Raw genomic sequence first — 17929 nt, forward strand, 5'->3', positions numbered from 1 at the left:
TCCCACCCAGACTTACAGTTTTCCTTCACTTTGAGGGTATCTGGGAGGCATCTGGGCCTGAAGACCTTTGGTGTAACCCCGGTGCAATGAACTGTAATCTGTTGGGGGACTTGGGGCAGTTGGCCTTTACATGCCCCAGCTTGTTACATTTAAAACATCGCCCAGCTGAGGTGATGGAGAATGGTGTGGTGGGACAATAAAGTGTCTGGGGTTTTCTTTGGGGTGTAGCTGGGGCTTTGGGCTGCCCCTGGTGGTAGGGTTTTGTTTTAGTCTCAGGGTGTCCCTTCTGGTATCCACCCAAACTGCGACCAGGGTTGTTCCTCTCTGCTACCTCCACCCGTTTTCTTCTGATTTGCCCCACATCTTTGACAGTCTGGGACTGCTCATATTGATTAGCAAGCAATTGATTAGAAGCAAGACTTTCTGCTGAGTCCATTTTCTTATTCCATAAACAATGTTTTATATCATCACTGGTCATAGTCAGGAACTGCTCTTGTATAACCAAATCACACATCCCTTCAAAGCTAGTTACACCCCTTTCAACCATTTATCTAACATAAGCCACATTACTTAGTCCAGGCCCTTTTTTAAGGGCTCTAAATTTTACCTTTTAAGTTTTAGGTGTAATTTGAAATTGTTTCAAAACCAAATCCTTCAATTTACCATAGTTAGAAGCATTCTCAATAGGCATTTTGTTGAATATGTCCAGAGCTTTTTCAATCATTTTTGCTACCAATGTGGTCATCTTGTGATCTTTAGGAATTGCATGGAGTGTGCAGTCTCTCAAAGATGATGAAATAGTCAGCAATATTACTGGATTCATCATACTGTAGACATAGTCCCTTCCATTTGTGGATTTTTGGGGAAGGATTGTGAGGGTTATTTGGTAGACCCATTTTAGCCCTTTTTAGATCTAAGTGCTTTAGCTCCAACTTTGTATTGAAGCTTTTCGCCTCTGCCTTCAAGTGTTTTGCTTTCATTTCTGTCTCTAAGCGTTTTGCCTTTGCCTCTGCTTTCAAATCCAAATGCTTTAAGGCCACCTGTCTTTTATGGTTTTTTTTTGTGTGTGTGTGTGTGTCTTTCTTCAGCTTTAAATCTGGCTAACTTTAGTTTTTTATGGACATTACTTTCTGTCATCCTAGCCTTCCTGAGCTTAGCCTAGCCTAACCTGAGAGCTAGAAAGAAAGAAGAAGAAAAAAAAAAACAGCTTGTGAACTCCCTTGCTGTAAGTTAACTCCTCTGCCTTCAGGCAAAGAAAAAAAAAAAAAACGCTAGCTTCTCTCAGCTTAAAAAAAAAAAAAGTGTCCTTTAAAGAAAAACCTTCCTGCTTTCCAGGCAGCAAAAAGAAGGAAAAATGTCCTTTTAATATCCTGAGGTTTGTACTTCTGGTTCAAAATGATCCCCCCTCTGCCACCATGTCAGGGTTCCCATCCCAATTTGAACTTTAGGGTACAGATGTGGGGACCCACATGGAAGACCCCCTAAGCTTATTTTTACCAGCTTAGATTAAAAACTTTCCCAAGGCACTTTTTTTCTTTTCTTTCTTTTTTTCTTTTTTTCGTCCTTGGACGGTATTGCTGCCACCACCAAGTGAGTTAGACAAAGATTTAAGGAAAAGAACCACTTGGAGTTCCTGTTCCCCAAAATATCCCCCAAATACCTCCTTTTCTGAGGAGGCTTGAGAACAATATACCAACCAAATAGGTTACCAAGGTGAGCACAGACCAGCCTCTTGGGTTTTTAGGACGCTAAAAATCAAATAGGTTCTTAAAAGCAGAACTTTATTATAAAGAAAAAGTAAAAGAAGCACCTCTGTAAAATCAGGATGGAAGGTAATTTTACAGGGTAATCAGATTTAAAACACACAGGATTCCCCTCTAGGCAAAACTTTAAAGTACAAAAAAATCAGCACCGGGGAAATTTACAAGCTAAAATGAAAGATAATTTAACACATTTTCTTTTTATTACTGACAATTTGTAATTTTAGATGCTTAGTTTAAGTATGGCTTTAAAAAATGTATTTCCCCTGCCCTGGTATCTCGCTGCCCCCCCCCCCCCCCCAAAAAAAACAACAAACACACAAGAAGCACAAAACAAAAACCTTCCCCACAAATTTAAAAGTATCTTCTCCCCTTATTGGTCCTTTTGGTCAGGTGCCAACCAGGTTATTTAAGCTTCTTAACCTGTTTCAGGTAAAGGAGGAATTGTATGCTACCCTTAGCTATATGTTTATAACAGTTATGGTTTAGTCATGCTCCTAGAACTGGGTTCATGCCCCTACCCCATATCAGGCAGAGGAGAGATTTGAACATGGGTCTCCCACACTCTGGTCAGTGCTCTATTAGATAAAAGGAGGGCACTTGCTCCTCTGTTTTTGGTGAGAAAGAATCAACCTGGCTTAGTTGCCTAACATCAGGAGAGTGTTCATGTCTGTGAATCATTTGTGGTGGGAGCCTAATCCCTCCAGCACAAATTTAGGCATCTAACTTCCTTTTAGATACGCAGATTAGGTCACACCTCTCTCATCATCATTTCCTACTATTTAGGCATCTGCTCACTCAGCATGCTGGCTTCAGTGGATACCATTTTTAGCATCTAATGCATTGTATAGGGAGCCTGAGCTCCTAACGCATGGCTGTGGATTTCACCAGGCAGAAGGACATGTAAATATTAGGTATTACAGTGCTGAACTTAAGCTGGATCTAGTCACTTTTGAAAAATTTTCCTAGGAAGCTGAAATAAAATAAAAAACCTCAAACATGTTTGCAATTTTTATATTCTTCAACTGGCTTCTAGCACATTGCTCCTTCCTAGAACCTATAATATTTTTTGTAGAACTGTAGTTTCCTGGAGGGCTCATGGAGTTTGTAGTGGCATATTACCATACGAAGCTCTGCTAGAGATTGAATGAACCCATTTGAAAAGGTCACTATTGAAAATAGGAATTAGGTTTCTCAATCACCTAGGCACTTATGAAAATCGTACCTTAATATTATTATTATTTTATTACTGTAGTGCCTAGGAGCTTTAGTTATGGACCAGGATGCCATTGCATTAGGTGCTGTACATTATTTATTAAGTGTATTATTGTATGGCGTAGGAAACCCAGTCATTGTTCAGTACTCAACCGTGCTAGATGCTATATGTTATTTATTAGGTGTATTACAATAGGGACTAGAAGCCCCAGTCATGGACCAGGACCTTTCATGCTAGGTGCTGTAAAATACACAACAAAAAGATGGTCCCTTTCCCAGAGAGCTATCACCTGCAGAAGTCTGAATTCAAAGGAAGTTACATTTTCATAAGGGCTGCCAGATCATTCCCTAAGTATTACAAAAAAGAATTTTTTGAGGGAGACAAAAGAAACAAACAAAAACTGATTTTGGTATCATTATTTTGTTTAAAAAACATAATTGGAAATTTAAAAAAAATCCGCAATTTCCTTCCTCCCTCCAAAAAAAACATTCCCATGTAAAATAATTGGCATGTTTGTTTTGAACCAGCTTTAGCTATAATTATAAGATTCCAAAGGGCCCTTGTTTGTAACCCCTTTTTGTGTGTGTGTGTGTGTGTGTGTGTGTGTGTGGCATATATACAATTTTCAATGCTGAGTTCTGCTTTCATTTTTGCCAGTTCAGTGGAATTATTCCAGTTCTACACAACTTTTCAAAAATGAAAGTCAGTGGTTTAAGTTTATTAGATAATTCCCTTAACATCATAACAGAACATATAACTTGTACAAGCCATTCAAATTATCTATTTATTCCCTTAGCTGCTTTTTCATCAGAAGTTGTTTTTACAAGGTCTTCATTACTTCCTAACTGGCCAAACTCGATGTCTTTGGCCCAGATCACTCTGTTATATGGGGAAAACCGTATAAGGGCAACAGAGAGGCAGGGATACAGATCTGGATCTCTGATATATTTATAAAAATCCTTTGGCCCAGATCCACAAAGGGAATCCTGAGATAGGTGCTTAGGGTCCCTCTAGAATAAATGGGGAGAGATGGGTGCCTCAAAAGAGGATCCACAAAAGCCAGCACCCTAGGCAGCTCCCAGTATAAGCTTGCCAGTGGGAGATGCTAACAAGAGGAGTGTGTCCTAAGCTTCCCTCTCAAAGACTTTGGCATATAAGTCTGCTATCACCACTTGGTATCCACAGCCAGGAACCCCTCTCCTGGAGTCAGTGGCCTAAACTGTTTCTTGAAATAACAGCAGTGGTGCATACCTAACTCCACTGAAAATGTTTGGGAGAAGGAGGCAACCTTTCTTATAAGTACCATTGTACTATGGAATAGCTTGATATAGGTCTGCCTCAATCTTCCCTATTGAAGCTGTTCCACTTTGGATAAATAATTAAACAGGCATGGGTCCAAAGAGAGAGACTGTACACTCCAGAGAAAAGGGCACTCCCCTGAGAAGTAGGAAATCCCTGTTCAAATCCCTTCTCCTTTTCAGGCAGAGGGGAATTGAACTTGGGTCTTTCATATTCTGGATGAGTACCCTCATCACTGGGGAAGATGTTCCAAAGGACGTGCCTTTCTGCCCCACCTCTGCCTATTTTATGTGGCATTAGATGTCCTCTGAGTACACCTGCCAGATTGATCCCCAAACACATGATAAGCAGGACAATACCTATCTTCACCCGGTTTGATTATGCTGGATTACCCTGGAGCATAGGCTTGAGATAGGCATCTGGATGCTTGCCTGGGGCAGCAGTGTGCATGCCCACAGACATATACTTAGGCAGTGAGGGGACTTTCAGAGCAGAATTGTTGGCACTTGTGAATTTATGTGCAGAGTTAGGCAGCAGTTGAGTGGGGATTTTGTGGGTCATTTTGGTGCCTAAATCTAAGACTTAGGCACCCAAGCGCCTTTGTGGATCTGAACTGTTATTCCTTTAGGATTGGTTTTTAAAAATGCCTATGTGATTTAGGAGTGCAAGTCCCATTAATAGCTGAAGGCAGTAGTGTGTTTAATTCCCCTACTCAGCTTCAAAAATCTCAATCACAATTCTTGTTCCTCTACTAAAAGTTTGGTTCAGGAGTCTCCTGGGTTAGGCAGATACAAGACAGCAGCTCCTCTCCCATCCCCAGATTAAATCACACTCATTCCCACCTCCTTTGTTCAAGGGTCTAAGGATCTTGCCCCCTCCCCCAACCTTTTGGGGCCATGCAAGAGGCTAGGGAAAATTTTCAAATGCTGATCATGCAACTGATTCAGTATGTTATATCTGTGCCCTATTCACAGCAATGGGTCCCCCACTGACACAGAGGTCCATCCTTACAGTCACTTGTGTGTCTGAGTCCTTAGTCCTCTCTGCAACCTGGGTTATAGCTAGGCTCTTCCATGCCTTTAATTTATTTAAACGTGCACTTTTTTCTATTGCTTTAGAATCACATATACAGTATTACATATCCCTTTGTCTACGCTAAGTGAACTGACCATGAAATAACTCAACATGTTAAAATGCTGTAGGAACCTCTGTATCTTTTGGCTTTGGTCCCATTCTATTCCTATCCTTAATACTGCAGTAATATATCTTCATTCAAGTGTGAACATGAAGAGTTACTAAATTAAAGATATGTATTTTAACCATAATTTTATCCCATGTTTTTCAGCTCAGACGGCATAATACAGAATCATGGTCTCAAAAGGTAAATTCTCTCAAATAATTCAATCTGTGTTTCATGAGTCTGTCTGCATTTGATTGTCATAAACAGATGCATTTGGTCTGGAAAAATTCAAAACTGCCAGTATTTTTGCCCATCAAATCATAAGTGCAATTCTAGAGTACAGCAGGGCACCAATGCTCTAGTTAAGACTTGTTTTCTTATTCATAATACTCCAATTAGCATGGCCTCTGGAGTCATTACATGCATAAAAATGAAACACTAATCTATCCAAGCCTCCTCTTAATCTAGCCTTGTCATATTTCTGTTGTGAATCTAGCCCTTATTTTTATAAAGTAAGTTTCTCTCTGAAAATAACTGTCAATCTTAAACGTATCAGAGAAAAAAATGTTACATTTTAAAAAAAGTAATGCTTTTTAAATATGAAAGTATTATTTTCTCCCAATTTTAAGTATACCTCCTCCCTGCCCCCCTCCCCACACATACATTTCTGGGGGTGGGTGGGGAGGGGGGGGATGATAGAATCATAGAAGGTTAGGTTTGAAAGAGACCTCAGGAGGTCATCTTGTCCAATCCCCTGCTCAAAGCAGGATCAACACCAACTAAATCATCCCACCCAAGGCTTTGTCAATCCAGGCCTTAAAAACCTCTAAGGATGGAGATTCCACCACCTCCCTAGGTAACCTATTCCAGTGCTTCACCACCCTCCTAGTGAAATAGTTTTTCCTAATATCGAACCTAGACCTCCCCCACTGCAAATTGAGACCATTGCATCTTGTTCTGTCATCTGCCACCACTGAGAACAGTCTAACTCCATCCTCTTTGGAAACAAAATAAATTGAGAGATTGTGGTAATTTTCCTACAATTTAAAAATGAATGTTTCCAAATACAAAAACGTTGATTTTCCACCTGAAAATAATAATAATAAAAAAACCTAAGAAAGTTAATAGGAAGTTATTTTTTTAATCAACATCGGGGGGTTTTCCCAAAACTTTTTTAATGTAAATCTTTTTGTTGAAAAAATTCAACCAGATTTGTTTCATATGAAATAATGTATTTATTATTTCTGCATTGATTTACATGCATGGAATTCCATTGGCTTCAATGGGTTAAACAGAGTATTAGTCTTCACAGGATTTGGCCCTGTATATATACATCTGTGTTTAAAGTGTGAAATGCACCCCTGTGCAGAGGGACAATTGAAGGCCTATGCAATACTTGTTTTAGTGCCCCCGCACTTCCAGTCGGAGATTTAAGGTAGCAGTGCCCTGGTTGGCTACACATACACTGCAGCTAGCTCCTGCTGCTCTGAGTAGGTATCGCATGCGCGTAGCCAACCATCCCCCAGTTCCTTCTTTGCAACTGTTGGCTTTGGTCAGAACAACAGCAGCGCCTCAGAATACTGTTCCTCAGAATACTTTTTCCATTCCTTTTTGCCCAGAATTACCCCTTCCTGTTACCTGTGGGATTCCTGTCTCTTCCCTTTCCAATTAAAACAACAACTACAACAAATAATCAGAGACTCTCTTCAAACGGCTATGCCTAGCTCCACAGTTTTTAAACATTGCCTCACCTGTAGACTAGCAATACCAGTCTCTGATGGTCACTCCCAGTGTGTTTGCTGCCTGCCGGAGACTCCTGTTATGCAGACGTTCCACCACTGCAAAATGCTAGTGGCAAGGACCAGAAAACTCATTTAAAACTCACGGCGATCCATATGTGACTGGAAAAAGGCTAATGTAGTAAAAATCTTTTAAAAATGGAAGAAGGAGGATCTGGGGAACTACAGTCAGTCAGCCTCACCTCAGTCCCTGGAAAAATCATGGAGCAGGTCCTCAAGGAATCAATTCTGAAGCACTTAGAGGAGTGGAAAGTGATCAGGAACAGTCAGCATGGATTCACCAAGGGCAAGTCATGCCTGACTAACCTAATTGCCTTCTATGATGAGATAACTGGCTCTGTGGATGAGTGGCAAGCAGTGGATGTGTTATTCCTTGACTTTAGCAAAGCTTTTGATACGGTCTCCCACAGTGTTATTGCCCCCAAGTTAAAGAAGTATGGGCTGGATGAATGGACTATAAGGTGGATAGAAAGCTGGCTAGATCGTCGGGCTCAATGGGTAGTGATCAATGGCTACATGTCTAGTTGGAAGCTGGTATCAAGCGGAGTGCCCCAAGGGTCAGTCCTGGGGCCAGTTTTGTTCAATATCTTCATTAATGATTTGGAGGATGTCATGGATTGCACCCTCAGCAAGTTTGCAGATGACACTAAACTGGGAGGAGTGGTAGTTATGCTGGAGGGTAGGGATAGGATACAGAGGGACCTAGACAAATTAGAGGATTCGGCCAAAAGAAATCTGAGGTTCAAGAAGGACAAGTGCAGAGTCCTGCAGTTAGGATGGAAGAATCCCATGCACTGCTACAGACTAGGGACTGAATGTCTAGGTAGCAGTTCTGCAGAAAAGGACCCAGGAGTTATGATGGAAGAGAAGCTGGATATGAGTCGACAGTGTGCTCTTGTTGCCCAGAAGGCTAACAGCATTTTGGGCTGTATAAGTAGGGGTATTGCCAGCAGATCGAGGGACGTGATCATTTCCCTCTATTCAACATTGATGAGACCTCATCTGGAGTACTGTGTCCAGTTTTGGGCCCCACACTACAAGAAGAATGTGGAAAATTGGAAAGACTCCAGCGGAGGATGACAAAAATGTTTAGGGGTCTGGAGCCCATGACTTTTATGAGGAGAGGCTGAGCAAACTGGGGGAAAATTCCTTCCCAACGACAAATAAGTTGGACACTGAAAATGTTAGCAAGACCCAACAGCCAGACACCAGAGAAAGAATTTGCTGTAGTAACTCAGAAACTTCTCCATCTAATCTCCCATCTCCAGTTGTTGGGGATATTTACTACTAACAGTCACATATGGATCATGTGCCATTGTAGACAGTCTCATCATACAATCTCCTCCATACATTTATCGAGCTCAGTCTTCAAGCCAGTTAGGTTTTTTTCCCCTGCTCCCCTTGGAAGGCTGTTCCTGTGATGGTTTGAAACCTTTGTCTAATTTCAAGCCTAAACTTGTTGATGGCCAATTTGTATCTATTTATTCTTGTGTCAAAATTGGTGCTTAACTTAAATAATACTTCTCCCTCCCTGGTGTTTATCCCATCTACTTTCTGAGACAGATCATCTATACCCCAGGACCCATCTGCTATTATATCAGCAGATCATGTGTCTGCATCCTCCCCTGACCCACACCTCTCACTGAGGATGTTACCTTGCATCAGGGTGTTTGATATTATCCTGACACAGACATCCCCTTCATAATTAGACAACGCTGCTGTATTGCCTCAGACTTAGCCTCACGCTGATTATAAATTGTACCGGGTATTGGTATGGTGTACGGTGAAGATTCTCAAATCCCAATTCAAGCTATCCAAGATCCTTTCTCTCTCACATTGTAAGACAACATATTTAAATTATGATCAACAATACTGTGTCAGTGTTTCATGTGAACAAGCAGGTACACTTTCTTATATAGGGAAGCACTCTTTCTGTGGAACCAGTGTTGGTACTGCATAACAATATCTGTTGTTCATCTGCCAGGTCTTCACAATTTGCTAGCAGACTAAGTAGACATTTCTCGAGATGAGCACAAATGGAGTTCAAAGGAGTTGGTCATCAAATCTGTATTTGATCAATGGGGTGTACCTCATGATACAACAAAAAATATATGGCTTTCTGCTCAAAAGGTGGATAGAGTCTGGACTGTCAATACGATACATTTGATTCCATTTACTTAGTCTGTTTTATTCTTACTCTGATTCCCTTAATTTGATGAGTTTTGAGGAAAATCAAACAAGACAGAGCCTTGGTTTTTTTTTCTTCTTTGTCCGATTTGGCCCAGAGAGAACAGGTTTCAGGAGCTCAGTACAGTTTTGGTGCTTACTCTGATGCCTCTTCCACTGTATGCAGACTTGTTCAGCCCGAACAATGGAACCACTCTTCATCCATCCCTATAGCCCATCATTTCATGGTATGGAAACTATCTGGCTGACAGAGATAGAGAAAACTGGAGTTCTTTGAGATGTGTTATCTATATGTGTTCAATGACCCACTGTCCTTTCACTGATACCTATGAGTCTAATACTTGGAGCTGGACATTTGCAAAGGAATTGAAGGTCAATTGGTCACTCTGCCCCCTTTTTTACTGGTGAGGTGAGAATGGTTCGAGGCTATGAAAGGAGCAGGTGCGATGTACAGAGACTAGTAAGTGAAGCCTTGCAATCTCCGTAGCATAGAAGCCATGCACACCAGTGAAACTCATATAGGCAACACATCTTGAACTTCAGTTACTGAACAGGGAAGTAAATTCTCTTTCCCTTTTCAGAACAAGAGTAGATGTTGGGTACTGAATATTTTTACGTTCTGGCCAGTTCCCTAGAGGAACCTATAAAAGAGTTCTATATCTACACCTATTGTAATGTTCTCTCCCTATTTCTGTCCCTCAATACCTAGGAAGTATAAAAAACTTATTTTTAAAGGAGAAGAAGCAGCGAGCCTTATTTTCTTTGTTTAAAATGAAAATAATTTTCTAAAGGAAGATTAAATATAATTGAAAACTTCAAACGTTTTTAGGTTCTAGCATCCTTAGCTTGGTAAAATCACACACCCAGATAAGTACAATCACCATCATCGGAACTGGCACTGTCTACCTTCTGTATCGTATTTGGAAACCAAAAGGTAAGAATTTCAAAGTTGATCAGTATTTCATTAGTGAGCCATTCACTGATTTAATGTGGATTTTGAATAAATAATGAATTGGGAGCCTTGTCTCTGTCCCACTGTAGGGCGGAAAATGGAGAAAAGGCATAGAAATAGGACAAAAGGACATTAGTGAAGAAAACGGGGGGGGGGATGTATAATGCAGCAGCTACCCACTACAGAAAAAACAAACCCTCAGCTCTGCAATCTGGGGTCCATGGCCATCTAATGCAGGGGACATAGGCTTCTTTACAAGAACAATGGCTGAGACATATTAAGTAGCTTGCTGTGTAGACAGTTATCACCTTACTCTTCCCTCCAACCTTTACAAAGACCAGCAGAGGGGGTTATCATGTACAATAGGTGAGAGCAGGTGATATCAGTTGGTCATATCAGCCAGCCATGCTGCTAGTGATGGGTGTGGCAGAGAGTATGAGAGAGTCACTGTGGGATGTCAGTATTGTGGAGCTGATTCTCCACTGCCTGGCACCTTGTGTTATCATATACACTTTTGCAAAGTGCATATGCATACCTGTTAGGGAGCTTTCCCTTCACCCTACCCTGATTCTTGTCATGCAGACAGAAAGCAGAAGAACAGAAGTCTGAAGTGCAGGCAATGCAATGTTTTTTGGGGGTTAGTTTTAAGCAAGCATATCCATAGCTCTGACCTCACAGAGCCTTTTCTCCAGTGTTCCCCTTCCCCCTTCCTTAGCAGGCATAATTATACATATAGTGCACACCCTTGGTCCCACCCCTTACAATGTATGGTCATGTTCTGTTTGGGGGCCTCGTACCACCTCTTTTATACCCCATGGGAGGGGTAAGGAGTAAGGTTGTGCTTTGGTCAGGGACATGCATTTCTTTGGCCTTTTAGTGTTTCTTATACCCCCCCCCCCATTCCCCTTTGCCCTATCTGACTGGTTGCTTGACCTTGCCTTGAGATAGGAGGAAGTCTTCAAGTGTATGGTTGTATATTATACTGCCACCATACCCAGTAACATTTTAGCTCTGTCTCTTATCTTTCTCATTATACTAACAAGCCAATATGGTTTGGCAGAAGCAACACACAGTGTCTTTGTTCTTTGTTCAGTAAGGATATCCGAGTACACAGGACCTCGCTAGAATGCGGGATTTGAGATCCATGCATCGTACCACGTTAACAGGGAATTGCAAAGAAAGTAATTAAATTTGGGATCCATGGCCGCAACCGCATTATTTGTGCTATATAGACACGTGTTCTAGCGAGGGTCCGGTGTATCAAAAGTCTAATAAAGAAGACCCAAAATTCTATCTCAGGCAAATAAACAGGCCTGAATTCTACATTACATCTGTCATAACTTTAAAGGGAAGGGTAACAGCTCTCCTGTGTACAGTACTATAAAATCCCTCCTGGCCAGAGACTCCAAAATCCTTTTATCTGTAAAGGGTTAAGAAGCTCAGGTAACCTGGCTGACACCTGACCCAAAGGACCAATAAGGGGACAAGATAATTTCAAATCTTGTGGGGGGGGGGTAAGGCTTTTGTTTGTGCTCTTTTTTGGGGGGGTTGTTCGCTCTTGGGACTGAGAGGGACCAGACATCAATCCAGGTTCTCCAAATCTTTCTGAACAAGTCTCTCATATTTCAAACTTGTAAGTAAACAGCCAGGCAAGGCGTGTTAGTTTATCTGTGTTTTCTCAACTTGTAAATGTACATTTTTACTAGGGTGTTTACCTCTGTTTGCTGTAACTTTGAACCTAAGTCTAGAGGGGGGTCCTCTGGGCTCTTTAAGTTTGATTACCCTGTAAAGTTATTTTCCATCCTCATTTTACAGAGATGATGTCAAGGCTGTATCCCCACTTTGAACGTTAGGGTACAAATGTAGGGGCCAGCATGAAAACTTCTAAGCTTAACTACCAGCTTAGCTCTGGTCCGCTGCCATCATCCCAAGGCTAATTTCCTTCCCTGGGTAGCCTTGAGAGACTCTTCACCAATTCCCTGGTGAATACAGATCCAAACCCCTTGGATCTTAAAACAAGGAGAAATTAACCATCCCCCCTTCTTTCTCCCACCAACTCCTGGTGAATACAGATCCAACCCCCTTGGATCTAAAACAAGGAAAAAATCAATCAGGTTCTTAAAAAGAAGGTTTTTAATTAAAGAAAAAGATAAAAATCATCTCTGTAAAATCAGTATGGAAAATAACTTTACAGGGTAATCAAACGTAAAGAGCTCAGAGGACTCCCCTCTAGTCTTAGGTTCAAAGTACAGCAAACAAATATAAACACTTTAGTAAAAGGTACATTTACAAGTTGAGAAAACAAAGGAAAACTAACACGCCTTGCCTGGCTATTTACTTACAAGTTTGAAATAGGAGAGACTTGTTTAGAAAGATGTGGAGAACCTGGATTGATGTCTGGTCCCTCTCAGTCCCAAGAGCGAACAAACTCCCAAACAAAGAGCACAAACAAAAGCCTTCCCCCCCCCCCCAAGATTTGAAAGTATCTTGTCCCCTTATTGGTCCTTTGGGTCAGATGCCAGCCAGGTTACCTGAGCTTCTTAACCCTTTACAGGTAAAAGGATTTTGGAGTCTCTGGCCAGGAGGGATTTTATATTACTGTACACAGGAGAGCTGTTACCCTTCCCTTCATAGTTATGACAGATGATTTTTACCTTTTTTCTTTAATTAAAAGCCTCCTTTTAAAGAACCTGATTGCTAATGGATTTTTCAAGATGTAAAATCCTGTCTGTGCTAGATAAAAAGCTGTATTTTAAAATGAATTAGCTAACCCATTTTAATGAATATGTTTTAAAACTCTGGTTGGTGTCGGCGCTTCCAACCCTCCCCTTGACAGAAAGTCCTGTCCAATTGCTGGATCAGAGAGAAGGCCGTGAGTCATTTTTTACTCCAACTATTATTGCAAAGGTCCTTTTTATGTCTGTTGGCCTCTGTAGAATCCAGTTTAAACTAGCATATGGGAGCCTCCCCTGGATGTGGGGCCTCTCTCAGGGTGTGAATTTGCTCAATAACCCCCCCCCCACACACACACACACACACTGTCCTTAGTTCCTGCTGGGTTGTGGTTACCCTCTCTCATGGAATTACATAAACCCCCTGACCCAACAGGAATCATAAATTTAATACTTTAAAATCTCCTTAGTGTAAGGGAGAAAGTTGTCATATCTGTCACAATGTTAGCACAGTTAGTAACTGAATTTTTTGTTGTTTTCTTGCAGAGCAACCCCAGAAAGAAAATGGTATATACTCATTTTTTTTCTTCCTGAATTTTGTATGTTACCAGAATGAGACTCTGAGAATGAAATGAATACTTGGAGCTCCCCATCACCCCACCTCCTTCTCTTTCCTAAATGCATCAATGGGTATGAGGATTGTGTACAATTAATTTCCCCAGTTCAAAAAACAAAAGCTAACAATTTCAGTTTATTTTAGTAATGCAATCAGATCAATTACCTGATTAATTTTAGCTGTAAAGCTGCATAACTAAAGTAAGGAGACTTTGATTCTGGTATTATTTTCATTCTAACGGTGAAAATAAGCATGGGGTAAAGCAAGTGTTGGCTGCCTAGTATGGAAAATAATTTTGAAACATAAAATACAGGTACTTCTTTCATAGTCATTTGTGCATAAATTGCCATTAATTTATGGTCATGATAATGAGCAGAGAGAACAAGTTGCTTTGCCCCCAACCTTCTTATTCAGTGATGGGTGGGATTTTGACACAGTCTGAGTGATTTAGCAGCACAAGTCCTCTTGAAAGTCTGTGCTTTTCAGTGATTTGGATGTTTTAGAAAATCCTACTTTTTGGCTATGAGCTACTAATTGTAATGTTAAGGTTGATACTTCCTTGTATATGAACTTTCCTTTCCTCCTCCTCTCAGGAATCACATTTCAAATGTTCATGTCTAGACTTAGAAAATAGATTGAGTGATAAAATTTAGTAGCTGGTCATGGTCAATGCTAATGTATTTTAAAAGGTGATAAATGTTGTCTATGCTAGATACACAGCTGTGTTTTAAAACAGGTTCACTAACCTATTTTAATTAATATAGTCTGGCCCCGTTTGAGTGTTTCCATTGATTTCAGTGGAACCAGGGCTTCACTTCGCCTATTTCCTCAATTAAGCAGGATGTTACTTAAAAGTTTATGCATCAGAGTCTGGAATCACTGTATTCTCATGCTCCCCATAAAGTCCTTGTGACTGTTCAATGTTCAAGAATCACGGAGCAATACCTCATAAATCAAGAAGGATGTTATAGTTGTGTACTTTTTCTATTAATAAAATGCTAATTACTATATTTGCAAATACACACACTCAAAACTGATTTGTCAGCATCACTAAAACATGGGATTAATACGGCCCACTATAGAACAAAATCCCCATTTCAATAATATTAAAGGAGCTGGGGAAATTCCAGTTTATGTTGCAAATCTGCAGAGAACCGCCTCCCACTCTGTGTTCTATGATACTGTGGAGTCTTTGGAAAGATTGAAGTATTTGAGTAATGGCTGCTATTGACTTCACTGGGAATTGGATGGAACCCTTAGAAAGGCTCAGGCAAGAAGGTCTTTGAGAAACCAGAAAACTCACACATTAATTATTCTTTTCTGATCATTGTCATGCCTCTCTTTCAGAACATGGTGAACTGAGAACTCAAATAGGTAAGAAGAATGTCTTCTCAGTTAACGAAGTAGACCATAACAGAGTAATCCTATTTCAGATCACAGCGAGCACAGAGTGATTAATATTCAGAAAGTGGAAATGGGGTCTATTTTCAAATGCTGTTAACTTTGTGAAACAGCAACCTTTTGGTTGGAAAATGCCAGCCTTTTTCTATGAATAGAACAGATTTTTTTAATATATATATATATATAAAATCTTTCTTTTAACTGAGAAGACTGACAATTCACCTGTGTATTTACATTATTTTCTAAATGTTCTTAGTAGCCCTGAGGTCAACTTTTGTGAGTTTTCAAATTTTGTACAGCAACTGTCCTGGCTGATGAATTTTGCTCTGGAAGAGGAGGTTGGTTTGGACTATTGCTAGTTATGAGCTTCTGAAAATCATGTACCAAGTTTGTGGAGTAAGTATTCAGCCAAACATTTCAGTTCAGTGTTGGAATGATTCATGTGCATTATCTTCCCAATCACTAAACTGTTCCAGACAGGAGTGTCATGCTTCCATACTATATATGGTCTGCCTCCAGGTCTTCCTTCTTAGAGAGGAACACATCAGATGTGTTCATCATGCTCTGTTAGGTGTTAGGGTGGTTAGCTTAAATAAAGTATTCTACCATAGTGCCACCTATTCACTGACCAGTATGATATAGTTACTTTTCAATACATCTCCCCCTTCACGTTCTATACTCCTAACATTTACAGAATTTACACTGTCTCTCTATCTTTGAATTTCACTATGCATCAGTTTCTTAAGTTTCTCTGAATCATAGTAGTTTCAATGAGTGGCTGTGGGGGAATCTAGAGTCCTTGACTCTTCTTTTTGTTTCCTGTGTTGATTTTTCTTGCTAAGGAACAAACTGTAGATATTGATGGCTTCTGCTGAACTCTCCACTGTCGGTCTCAATCACATATTATATGATTGCTGAATTCTTTTTCTTTATGACAGCTGGAGTTGTCCATCCTTTTTCTCCATCCAATTTGACACACATGCTGTCCACCAGGTTCTAGAAACAGCAGTACTCAGAGTGGCATCTGTTGTAAAATAAACCATAAACTCTTTTAGTCTATTTATCCAATTTGGCTATTCTTTTCATGTCTGGACACCTTAGAGACTTTTTTAAAGTTGTTCTGAGTTGTTTTCCCATCAAGGAGTTGTACTGGACTATAACCTGTGGCCGCTATTGGAGTTGATCTGTAGGATTATCTTGGCTATCTGTACAACTCTCTCAGCTTCTCCATTCACTTGTGGGTAATGTGGGCTGCTGGTAATATGATCAAAATAATATTTAATTCACAATGACTTAAGTTCTGCTGCTGCAAATTGTTGTCTATTTTTCAACACTAGTTGTTCTGGAATACTATAGTAAGCAAAAGTGCACTTCATTTTCTCAATAATGCTACCACATGCTGTATCTTTAAAGAACACAATTTCTATATACTTGGACAAGTAGTTCACAATGACCAGGTAATGATTTCCTCTGAATATCCATAAATCTACAGCTCTTTCAATTTTTTTCTGGTAGGGGTGTTTGCACATTGAAAGGTTTATTATTGTGTCTTAAATAGATTGCAACTGGATCTCCTTTCAAATGTTCAAAATCATTGAATCCTCTGTCGAGTTCTTACATCTTTCTCACTAGGCCCATCATGGCTGCCACACTATAGCTGAAAAGGTTATTGGTCTGTGACCTTTGTTCAAATGAACTCTAAATGCATAGCTCCTCTCTTGGCAAAACATTTTGGTGATGAACTGGCCTGTGTAATTCAGGATACCTCTAGGGCTAGTCAGGGCGATGTCAGGTGACTTCAGCTCTGGAAAGGATTGAAGGTGACTCTAAGTCCCTTCTGAGATGACTGTAAAAATGAATCAGAAGTAGACCTCAAAGTCAATAGTCTTGGCATTAATATTCAATTTCATTCTCCAAGAAGATTCTGGATCTTCATAAGTTATAGATCTCGGGGGAAAACTGCCCATGATGTCCTGTAGTATGAGCCAACTGAAAATGTCCATATTACTTCAATTTGTTGCACTCTCCACCTCTGATTGGAATGCATCACTCTTGGAATATGACTTTTTCCACACCTTGTGCATCTAGGCTTGAATTTGTCCCTCTTGGGAGTTCTCTCTCCTTGCATCAGGGGTCTTATGGTATTAATTGCGAGCACTCCTGCTGCATTTCTTAACAGCTTCTAAGCTAGTTTCTTGTTTTTCAGGTTTGGCCAGTTAGTCTTGGATTTTCTGTCTCACACACTCAGCTTGCTTTTCTATATGACTAGCTGTGTGCAGGGTTAGTTCTCTTTTTAACTGAAAGTCTCTGAAAAGATTTTGTCTGCTCACCCAATTACAAGCATGTTTCTGATATTTTCATGTTTAGCATCCCCAAAATCAGTTTTCATCCAATTTATACAGATTTCTTAGAAAACATTCAATGTTTTCCACTGGAAACAGGATCTTTCATAAGCCATATTTCTCTGAGGTATAAAGAATGCATCAAACATAGGCAGAAGCCTTTCATAGTCTTCTTTGTGTCTCTGTTCAGTAAAGTTCAAGGATTTAAAGATATGCTCAGCCTGCTTCCCCATAGCTTCAATTCTATAATATACCTGTATATCTCCAGTTTCCTTGTGAAGCTTTCTTGCAATTTGAAATATTGCAAAACACTGTTTTCAGTCTTTCCATTCTGAAGGTTTGTCAAAGCTCAAATTCTTGGGGCATTGAAGAATGGCATGTTGATGAGATCCTCCAGGCTTTGTTACTGTTCTTTCTTTTTGCAACCTTCTGTTTCTGTTCTTCTCTCGTTCTAGTTTTCTTCTGACACTATGTCATGGTCCTTTAGCAGATATGGATTGGCTAC

At 40.2% G+C, this 17929-nt stretch overlaps 1 protein-coding gene across 3 annotated transcripts in view; it reads left to right on the forward strand.

The window, feature by feature from the left end:
• The window catches only part of LOC117870356 (butyrophilin subfamily 1 member A1-like), a 102067-nt gene that overhangs the window by 14669 nt on the left and 69469 nt on the right, over window positions 1-17929 (forward strand). For all 3 annotated transcript variants that reach the window (XM_034757495.1, XM_034757497.1, XM_034757496.1), the window contains exons 2-5: window positions 5621-5656; window positions 10271-10375; window positions 13612-13632; window positions 15029-15055. In XM_034757495.1, coding sequence (XP_034613386.1) covers window positions 5644-5656; window positions 10271-10375; window positions 13612-13632; window positions 15029-15055 — 166 coding nt within the window. In that variant the 5' untranslated portion in view covers window positions 5621-5643. The remainder of the gene's footprint in view (window positions 1-5620; window positions 5657-10270; window positions 10376-13611; window positions 13633-15028; window positions 15056-17929) is intronic.

Source organism: Trachemys scripta, unplaced genomic scaffold (assembly GCF_013100865.1).
Source record: "Trachemys scripta elegans isolate TJP31775 unplaced genomic scaffold, CAS_Tse_1.0 scaffold_26, whole genome shotgun sequence".
NCBI lineage: Eukaryota > Metazoa > Chordata > Testudines > Emydidae > Trachemys > Trachemys scripta.